Source organism: Rhinolophus hipposideros (assembly GCF_964194185.1).
Source record: "Rhinolophus hipposideros genome assembly, chromosome: 3".
Classification (NCBI taxonomy): domain Eukaryota; kingdom Metazoa; phylum Chordata; class Mammalia; order Chiroptera; family Rhinolophidae; genus Rhinolophus; species Rhinolophus hipposideros.
The window spans coordinates 100,885,854-100,896,506 of NC_138049.1; the positions used below are offsets into that span (position 1 = coordinate 100,885,854).

At 54.6% G+C, this 10,653-nt stretch overlaps 1 protein-coding gene across 4 annotated transcripts in view; it reads left to right on the forward strand.

Moving 5' to 3' along the window:
• BTBD9 (BTB domain containing 9) overlaps positions 1–9,312 on the forward strand; it is a 442,816-nt gene extending 433,504 nt beyond the window's left edge. For all 4 annotated transcript variants that reach the window (XM_081044978.1, XM_081044977.1, XM_081044979.1 and 1 more), the window contains one exon: positions 4,987–9,312. In XM_081044978.1, coding sequence (XP_080901104.1) covers positions 4,987–5,184 — 198 coding nt within the window. In that variant the 3' untranslated portion in view covers positions 5,185–9,312. The remainder of the gene's footprint in view (positions 1–4,986) is intronic.
• Positions 9,313–10,653: the final 1,341 nt, after the last annotated feature.

Consider the following 10,653-nt stretch of genomic DNA (forward strand, 5'->3'; position numbering starts at 1 on the left):
ACAGCCTCCGGTTTCCCCCAGCTTAGGTGGAAGGGTCCACCATGAGCTGTGTGGTGTCAGGGAGAGGAGTGGTCATGATTCCTCGAGCAGAAATATTCGTAGGAGAACACCAAACTAGCCTGTGGAGATGCGCCGTCAGTATCGTTAGGTGTGTTGAAAATAGCAGCCGTTTGCACTGTGATTTTAAAACAGGTTGGTTACATGGGCTAAAGGTGGTTATGCAGTTAACATCACCCAAGTTAGAGAAGTGGGACTAACAAGGGAATGAGGCAGGAAGAGTCAGGCCGGTGAACATTAAGTGTTCACTGCAGGCGGAGGGCCTTCCCAGGCTTGTTACAGCTCCATGCAGAGCAGGGAGCCACCCTGCCCCTCAGGGTAGCGTCACTTCCGGGAACCCTTTCTCAGGTGAAGGCACGTTCTGAAGAACCAGCCATTAGTGCTCGGCCACACTGAGATCCTTTCTAACTTTATTTTTCAATCCAGGATTTTCATTGATGTGTGCAAGGCCCTGAGCGAGAGAAAGGACGAGCGCGCCTTGGTCCTTGAGTCAGATGGGAACCGACATTGCAGCAGACAGGCAGGAGGCACTGGAAGCCTCGCGGGGCAGGGCCGGGCACGGGGCGGGTTGGAAGCGAGCACAAGGAAAGAAAACCCACTGCATACAAGAAGGCACTGCTCGAGGAAGGACGGGTGTGAGGCAGTTCCGGGGTTAGCTTCAGCCTGCAGCTCGGAGACAGGGCATGAGCGAGCGCTGGGGTCACACAGATGAAGAATTAATAACACCATGGGGCCGGATAAGGAGCTCGGGGTCAGGAAGGCGCAGCTGCAGTGAGAGGCCACATGTTCAGAGAAGGTGGAGACATGGGCGTGGGAAGTGTGACTGGGCGCTGAGGAAGGGGGCAGGGTGTCCCCTTACAAACAGCTCTAGGGGCAGCTTGAGAGTGTCGGGTGGGACATGAGGAAGCGGGATGTGTTCGTGGGGGTCGCCCTGGCCACTCAGCCTGGCTGTGTCCCGACTGTCCCGTGCTTGGAAAGAGCAGTGTTCATAAAACAAAAGAGACTGTCAGTAACCCAGCAGAAGGTGGTCTTGTCACTTCGAATGCTTAAAGGTGAAGCTGGTGCAGAAGAGTAGATTAATAGTCGCACTTAGGAGATTCTGATTGACCTTGCATAGCTCAGGTCAGAGCCGATGGCCCAATTAGTTTTTAAATCTCCATAAAAGGCCCTCCCACCTGGCTGTTGACAGGTAAGCACCTGCAGAGGGGCCCAAAGAAGGAGACTTGCGATAAAAGAAGAGAGGGAGGAAGGAAAGGAAAAAGGAGGAGAGACGGGCTAACACCACAGGGCAGGGACAGCCCCAGGCCTGAGGTGTGAGGAGAGAAACCAGCTCACTAAGTAAAAACAGTCTCTGCCGGAATGAGGAGAGCAGGCCGGGAGATGCATGCCTCACTTAGCCTTAATATTAGAGTTTGAAATGTGAAATTTGAAACAGTGGTAGATAAATGAATTGAAGTGGGAATATGGAAAAATAGTGATGCAGGAAGGTAAGCACAGAATTTATATTTTAAATATAATTTCACAGTTGACATTATATTTGTCTTCTCTGCGAATTTGATTCTACAGTAGATGGGGGTGTGTGTGCCTGTGTATGTGTACACACATGTATGGTGTGTGCATGGCGTGGGTTCGTGTGTACACACGAGGGCGTGCGCAGTGCGTGTGCACGTTCGTGCTCCAGCTGTGCAACATGTAAGCTCCCACAAGAGGCAGGGGCAGCCCCTCGTCCCCGCAGTTGTCTGCCACAGCTGTACCTCCTGACCCCTCCAGTCACCTCTGCCTGGTCCCGCCTCAGGGAGAGTGGCTGTGTCCCCCGGCCCCTCCCTGCGTCCTGCCCGATCCCAGGGTGCCAGTGCCTTATTCCCTACAGATGGGCCTCATCCAGGATTGGACTCACCCAGCATGGGCAGATCCAAGGTTCAGTGGCTCCTCTCCAGCCAGCAGACCCCTGGGAAGGAAAGGGTGGGCCCCTACCCAAGGGAGCAGGAGGGTTGCAATTCTCCTGGGAGCACTGGGTGGCGGGGGAGGCGGGCGGGGGGGGGGGGGGGGCGGCAGTGAGCCCATGTGCCCCGCCCTCTGGGCTTGAGCACCGGCCGTGCGGTGTGCCACGTGGCCTACCTTTCCTGGCTGGCCACACAGGCTCCAGGCACCGGGGGACCTACCTGCCCTTCCTTGGCGTATTACTCAGGGTTTAGCCTCAGCATTTGCAAGTTCAACTACAGCCTTACAAGTTGCATCGTCTTTCTTCTCGAGGGCCTCTGGCTGGTGTAGGACAAGCCTGGCGGCCAAAGGCAGCCCGCCTTGGGATAAGGTAGCGCCTCACCGTGTGGAGAGCCGGGGCCTCCCAGCTGTTGTCTGGGAGGCTTTGTTCTAGCAGCAGGTCTTCTGCCCCTGGCCCCCCAGCCCTAGTCACTGGTGGCCCTCCGGCTCCCCCAGCCTCAGTTCCTGTCACATTGCTGGCTCAGTGCCAGCACACAAGTTTCTTTAAGACTGGGGGGCCACCAGGACCCTCAGGAGCTAGATCTGACCCTTATCCCATTCCGCTGAGGCCGCCCTCGCTGAACTTAGCCTCTGCTCTTGCTGGGATTCACGCTGCCAGGCCGCCCCCGTGAGCCTATGCCAAGTCGTCTCAGCCTGAAGGTTGGAGCCTCTCTTGGATTGACCCCCCTGCTCTAAACCTCACCTCTAACCAAGGTCCGTCTGGTTTTCTCTTTCAATGCCTCACGGACCCTAGCACATCCTCTTGGCCTCTGGGCCTCCTGCCCAGACCTCTCACCACTGGGTGGGGCAAGCGCTGTTGGCCCAAGCCGACCTCCCTCCCCACGCGGCCCTCCATCTCCAGGTCCTGCTCCTCATGGCGGAGGAATCTTCCCCCACACCCCAGGACCATGTCGCCAGCACACACACTCCTGAGGCCAGCATCTTTGTTGTTGGAGCTGATGTACTAGCCGGGTCCTGCGGGAAGCAGCCAGTCAGTGTTTATGGGGTGAGCGACGGATCCTGGGGGAGTCCTGCTTCAAAGCCCTCGCCAGCCCCACTGCTGACTTCCCCACGATTTGCTGCCGGGATCTGCTCGGACACCCTGGGCTCGTCACTCCCCAGCATCCTCAGCCTGTCACACCTGGCCTGGGACCCTTCTCACCACACCGTGTCCTCACCCGCCCCCAGGTCCTGCCTGCTGACTGGAGGAGTCTGGCGAGCTTAGGGTTTCCTCCGTGCCCCAGTATCTTACTCACATTTTGTTTACATATCTCCTAAAAGGGGTTTGGGAAAAAATGTAATCCTTTGAATATTTTAAGGTTGAGAAGTAAAATATGTCTTCAGTTTAAATAAAATTATTTTTGTTAATATGAGGTATGAAAAAATAAACAAGATGGAAGATGAGGACTAATTATTAGGAATAAATATCTGATAATCAAAACATCTATTTGATTTGCTCAAACAGATTTTAACTAACTCATTGAAGAAGGTACATCAATGTGAAAGTAATTGTGGAAAATTTACATCCATGAGTTTTAGTCAGAATATCTTGAAAATGTTTTCATAATTCTGGAAAAATTCCAGTTCCTTTTTATAAAAAATTACATAAGTCGGAATATACTTCAGTTCTGAATTCAGAACATCTCCCTCAGGCCAAGTGTCACCGTCACAGGGACTGGGAGACCTCGGGGCCTGTGACTCATGGGAGGCTCGTGGGGGGTGTCTGTGCCCGTGTGGCACCGCCCAGCCAGGGCCAGGGCACGGCAGGGCAGGCAGGAGGGCTGTGCTTTCCTTCTGTGAGGCGGGAATGGCGTTGTGAATCCAGTCACGTTCTCAGGCAGTTTTGGAAAATACAGAATTTGAGGATCTGGAAATTGATTTCCTTCAAGCTGCCAGCATGCTCCTTGGAAAGCAGATCTGAGGGTACCCCAGACTGAAGACCACCACTGCAGAGCGTGTGGTTCCTCCCCGTCAGAGAACTCAGGACAGGAACCCTAGAAAGAGCAGGCACCCCAGTGGAGAGAGGATTTTCCATGTGTGGTAGGGAAGGTGCGGGGGGTACCCCTGAAGGCCCACCTCTGAGAGACTTCCTCTGACCCCCTTCCTCCCTGCCCCCACAGCTCACATCCAGCGGTGACCTTTGCTCCCTACCAGGTGTGTTAGGCTCACACCACGGCTTCCCACAACCAACCGTGCTGTGTGTTGTCAAGGTCAGGGCCCAGGCTCCCCCTGACTGAGCACTGGGCTATGCGGTGCCCTGTCTGCAAGTAACACAGCACTAAGCTCAGAAAGGTTTCCAGAGAGACTTGCTGCGGGGGAGAGAACCTTTTCCTGGCTGCTGGGGGGTGGCTGGCTCGTCCTGGTGAGGGCCCAGGCCTTATCAGGTGTGCCCCCCACAGTATAATTACGCACGGAAGGCGGGGCTCGTTTGCACCTTTGGAGATAAGTCAGGTCCTCCCCTGCGGTAATGCCTGCTGGCTTTTTTCAAAATAAGTTTTACTGAGATACACACCATCCCACTCGCCCATTTAAAGTGTATAATTCAGTGGTTTTCAGCATCTTCACCAAGTTGGGCCACCCTCACCACCGTCAACTCAACCCCTATTGACTTTTAGCCCAACTGCTAAATGCAAGAATTAATTAGTTCATAATTTACAAAGAAGACCACCTGAGACAATAGAGTAATTCAGTGAGAACATTTTATAGGAATCCATGTGGGGCTGCCTGTAACTTTCAGACCATTGGTCCATTTACTCCTATCTTGATTGAAATGTGTTTACAACCTTCTAGTTGCTTCCAGGTGTGCACGCCAGGGGCAGGGGGAGTGGGAAGGACTTCCTCTCACTCTGGGCAGCCCCCCAGAGCTGGCAGCACAGTGTCCCAACTGGTGGCAGCTCCAGGGCGGGACACCAACCTGTCACTCACGGGCTCATTCCCTTCTCTCCTCAGGTGTTCCACTGTGTCCACTTTGAGTGTCCGGAGCAGCAGAGCAGCCAGAAGGAGGAAAATGGCGAGGAATCAGGGCCAGGGGACAGCAGCCCGGCCAGCCAGCAGCTCGACCCCCATGCCCTGCAGGCCCCCAGTGCCAGCTCACTGCCCTCCAGCCCGGTCTCCAACTCACGCTCACCCAACCGGCAGCACCAATAAAGGAAGCACGATGTGGAGGGACTCAGTGGGCCCAGATGGCAGCAAGAACGGGTGTTCCCCCCCACACACACCCCTCCACAGAGGAGCAGACCTGGCTGCAGGAACAGACACAGAGCAGGTTTCTCCCAAGGGCAGGAAGGGGCCGCTTTGTTCTCCTCAATTTGTTCAAATCAGACTGGCCTCCAGGGGGAGAAAATGGGTCTTCAATCTTCATCAAGTTCCCCGTTAACACCCTACCTCTCTAATCTAACCCGGGCGAGGGAACAGAAGGAAGTAATAGACAGACCCGGGTCGGAATACAAAATTGGCATGTGCACACTCAAGTGGAAGAGAATATATGAGCCTTTATTACCTGGAGGCACCCTTTAGGAAATGGGTTTCCATAGTGGTTACTTTGTGGAACACATCGCCCTGGCAACTAAATAATTTTTTATTTCTTTTAGCTCTTTTCCATTTGCTGAATCATAGGTGTTCCAGATCTTTTTGAAATGCTCCAACAGCAAATCACTTGTTTGAATCCCTTTGACGCTGTAATTTTCCTTCCTTAGTTTTGAATGGTTAAGCCAGAGGTAGAGCCGAGACACATGATGTGCTCTCCTAAATAAGGCCCGGATGCAGCTCATCGTGACTCCTGGGCTGATAAGGAAACCCTTGGAGGAAGTTCAACAAAATACACAATGAGCAAACCAACACATGGACACTAGAGTTAATAATCACTCGAACTGCGGGGTCCTTAACCTGTCATTTCTGAAATGTACCCAGCCTTCAAGCTTGGGAGGCTGACGAGGAAATAGCTATCATGCCTCCTGCTGATTTAATGGTCAGAAGCATGTGTATATAACTCTGTACCAACTTCTGGTTGCGCTGGACCTGTCCTCAAATCGACACACTTGGGCCACGTAGGGCGGCAGCCCTCCTGCTGGTTGGTGCCCTCCAGCTCTCCTTTGCAGCCCAGTCTGGTGTTTGTCCCCCAGACCACAATACTCTACCAGGATTGATGAAAAAAAGCAGTTCCAAGATGCTTTCCTCCCAGTCGTCACTGAAACAGTCTCGTCTGACTCACGTAGCTTGATCTGCTGCTGTTGTCTTAATAATCAGATTGTTGTCTGCTGCTGGCTTACCTGCACAGTTCTCCCTTGGCTGTCTCTGTCAGCTCCACCTGACGCTTCTTCAGACGCAGGGTTCTCTCTACTACCTGTGACCTGGCTTCGGCTGACAGGGGCTTCCCGTCTGGCGTCTCCAAGACACATTGGTTGCGTATGTACGGAGAGCAGTGGGTGGACAGTTTTCTCCTAGTGGAACTTAGTTCTGCATGACTGATGGGTGCTAGAATAGTAGGGCAGCATCAACTGCCTTCTTGGGGAAGGTAGTCTGCTGTGTGAGTGCAGGCAGGGAGGAGCGGTCCTGGGGGAGGAGAAGCCGCTGGGCCAGCAGCCCTCACCCAGGGCTCTATGTCTCCCTCTGCGCCCTCACTCTGATCCATCTACTTGCCCTGTGTGGGGTGAGCAGAACCCCTGAGGGGCGCCCCGCGCTTAGCAATGGGAGGGAGGCGGGCTCCTGTAACCAGCGGTGCCTTGGCCTGCTCCGCAGTGGGGGCCGCCCTCTGGGGCTTGGCCTCGCCTCCCGCTTCCAGCCCCTGGGGCACAAGCACAGAATTCCTGTCCACTCAGCACTTCCGCCAGCAGTGTATTCGCACCCGGCAGGGGACACAGGCAGCCACATAAGTAAGTCAGAGCAAGGGCCAACTGCAAATGTTTTGAAAGTATCATCTGTTGACGGGCTTTTTAAACTCCAAAGCCACCTGTCCAGAGAGGAGCCCCCGGGCTCAGAGGCCGCACTGAGGACCCTGGGATGGGGGTGCGGAGCTAAAGAAGGATCTGGATGAGGTGATTGAACGCTGTTTCCAGACCTGTCAGTTGCACTGGCACACGGCACACCTGGCCATCCCAGGCCCAGGTAACTAAATGCCGCCGGACAGCTCAGCTTCACCCCTGCAGGGGCACAGATTAGACTGCGTGGGCAGCTTCAGCACTAGACCCACGCGGTGCCCTTCCTGCCAGGGCTCGTCTCCTCCCTCCTAGGAATTTCCTTTGGTGTGTGCACCTGCCCTTGAGAGAATGGAGTTTGGCCCCCTCCCACTCTTCTGCAGCATTTCTGATACTTACATTATTAGATGAAGGGACAGGAGGGGAAACCGAGGCTGTGCGGACAGCATGGCAGCAGGGAGGACTGAGGGCGGGCTCTGTACGGTGGTACGGCCTCCATCCCTCCCCGCAGGCCGGCACTGAGCCCCGGCAAAGCCTGCCCCGTCTGCCTCCTGGTACCAGGCCGGAGCGCTGCCTTCCTGATGGCCTTGTGCTTTGAGGGGCACGAGGGGCTCTTTCTGTTTGCCTGGCTGGGCCAGGGCCTTCTTGAGGGGGGCCGGAGACCCCACTTTTCGCGAGTGGAAGCAGACACACGCAGAGCGAGGCCTGGATCACTAGGGAAAGAGGGATGAGTGGTGGCCGAGAGAAGCCCGCAGGCGACGCGTTCTCTATCTAGAGCCCTGGCTGCCCCCGCGGAGATCTCCCCTGCGGCCAACTCAACCCAAGTGGCCTGAAAACTTGAAGAGACTCAGGGAGCTACCTGGATATGTGGGTGACAAGATGGGCTGGCACCCAGACGGAAGAGTTCCCGGACCCCCGCGGAGTGAGCCCGCAGAGGGCAGAGCTGCTACTGTGCGCTGGCAGCTGTGGGGTTCGGGCAGGGCAGGGGCTGTGGCTCCCCCATCCATGTGAAGACACAGCCTGAAAGGTCATCGGGGCTGGACCCTCAGCAGAGATGGACAGAGGGGTGCTTGTGACTTCTGGTCCTTTATTGTGATGCTTGTCAGTTAAACTAAAATGGCAGCTTTGTAAACACCATCCAGGTGAAGGAATAGAACACTGCCAGAACCTTCATTTCATATCATGGTTTTTGAAGAGTAAAGAGCAAACTTCATTAGGTCTTCTAGGAAAGCCATCAAGGTCACCTTGTGGCAGCTCCTGGGAGGACTGCTGGGGTGGCACTGAGCGTGCCAGGCAGGGCACGTGCGCAGTGGGCGGGCACCGGGTCAAAGCAGTCTTCAAGGCAGGGTTGCTGCCAACAAACCGGGTGTAACAGAGTAATTAATGCGTGTGGGCACACACACACACACAAACTACCCCCACACACAACCACCCCCACACACAGCCACTCCACACACACAACCACCCCACGCAACCACCACCCACACAGACACAGTTTTCCCACCGTCTCAGTGCTTTTTCTATTTTTTTTCTGATTTCAGTTAGAGACATGAACCCATGATGGATGGGGACTCCTCTCAATTGCTCTTTAAATTGTCACTTTTTAAATCTTATTTAATGACAAATACATTAAAATTATTTCATTCCTAGAAGAGTTGGGAAAAGAAATTATTTTCAGCAACAGTGGGATGTTTGTTAGACCGATTCCTTGGCAAAAAGAAAAAAAAAGAAAATGAAATGAGTTTTGAATTGTGCAAAAAATTGCTCAGCAGTTATGTTGTCGCCCCGGTTGTCAAACTGCTGTGCAAACGGCTCCAAGCTCGCCAACTTCACCTGTTTTAATTTAGAAGATAACAAAATTGTAATCACTTATCCTTTCCAGAGATGCAGGGAAGAAGGTATAATCTGTGCTAAAAAGCAGAGAATCCTGTGTGCCGAAGTCACTGGGTGATAAAAAAGGAGCATTCCCCATTTCGGGCTTCAATTAAGAACCTCCCTTTGGACAGAGAAGAAAGGTGTCAAAGGAGAAAAGAAAAATTTGTCTCTTTCCAGTTTTTCCTCGTTAGTGTTTGCTTTTCGGTATTTTCCGTTTAATCCTGCCTTGTGTGTGGGTGGCCGGCTCCTGTGGAACCCACTGCCGAGGTGGTGGGGGCTCGGTGGCTGTCGGGCTGTGGCTGCAGCGGGCACAGGCCACGCTCCGTTTACTTTTGTGGCCGCAGCCATCAATTCTGCATGTTTGTCCTGACAGCAGTTCCAGCAGGAGTCCAGTGCTCGTTAGTGGCCCTAGGAATTTAAAATGCAGTTCGAGGTTCTGTACCACCATGGTTTTTATTATTGCAATATTAAATTAGAAGTCCTCTGGTGCCTGGTGTTTGTTCAGGGCTTTCTGGAAAAGGGAAGGGGGATGATTTGGAGCAGGCTGGGCAAGTCCTCCTCGAAGTGACCTGGTCATACCTGGTTACTGGACCGGATGTGAGGCCCTGGTGTGACAATGAATGGAGAAGGTGGCGAGAAGGGATGGGTTGGAGGGTAGACCAGCTTCCCCTGCGCTGCATCCGGGCTCCCTTCATGGTTGTAGGGAGGAGAGAGGACGTGATTCTGCTGGTTTCCATCGGGCTGGCTGGAAGGGCGAGACTCCCGGCCATGACCCCACATCTGCAAACTAGGGAGCTGTGCACATGACTTGAACGAGCTCCCCCGCACGTCACCCCCACGCCCCTCAGGCAGGACTTCCTGCTGGACTAACGTGGGGTGGGACCTGTTTCCATGCTGGGTGGGGAGCAGGCACAGAAGGAGCCAGAAGAGCCCCCGCAATACACATTTGTTAGAAAATAACTGCTCTGTCTCTTTAAATTACTCATTTAAGAGAATTATTAAATAATGCTCGTGGAATAACATTCCAGCCCCGCAGAAGGGGTGTGGGTGCCCTCGCCGTGCTCTCTGGCCTGGGCCTGGTCTTTCACTTCCTCCGACTGACTCACTGAGCCAGGTGGGCCCACCGAGGGGCCTCCCTCCCTGTGGGATTGTTTCTTCAGCCCTGGAATACTCCCCCAGAGGCGGGCCTAAAGACTCACAATCAGCCACCTGTAATTGGTGATAACCGCCTCCAGCGTTTACCATTTACATCTGAGTATTTATAGCCCTGAACTGGGAGGGCGAAGAGGAGGAGCTCACACCTGTCCCCACTGTTGTGTCCTGCTCCACTGCGGCTGGGACAGGTGACGGAAGCCACCTTCGGGGCCAGTGGACTGCGGCTCCATCCTACCCGCAGTGGCCAGGCGCAGCGCGGCAGCTCCGCCTGGGGAGGAAGGTGTGGACGGAAGTGGGCAGCGGATCTGAGAGGCCTCGAGGAGGTGTGTGTGTTGGGGGGGGTTGGATCTGGGCCCATGGACGCCCTGCGAACAGGGTGACACTGCTGCAGTCTGTCCATCTGTCACCAAACAGTCTCCTGCTGCCATGTGAGTCCCAGGGGCTCGTGGCCCAAGAGCAGTGCTGGGGTGCACAGGACCAGGTCACCAAGGCTGTCCCAGGGGCTGCCTGTAGTTCCAGGTTTACTCCCAGGCCACATGGCCTCCCACCTGGGTCTGATGCTGTGTGCAGCTCCTACAGGTGTGCCCTCGCAGCCCCGCCCCAAGCAATGGGGTCCTCCTGGTCCCCCCATTCTTCGGCCCCCACCGTCCATGGAGCGGGGCACTGACGGTAA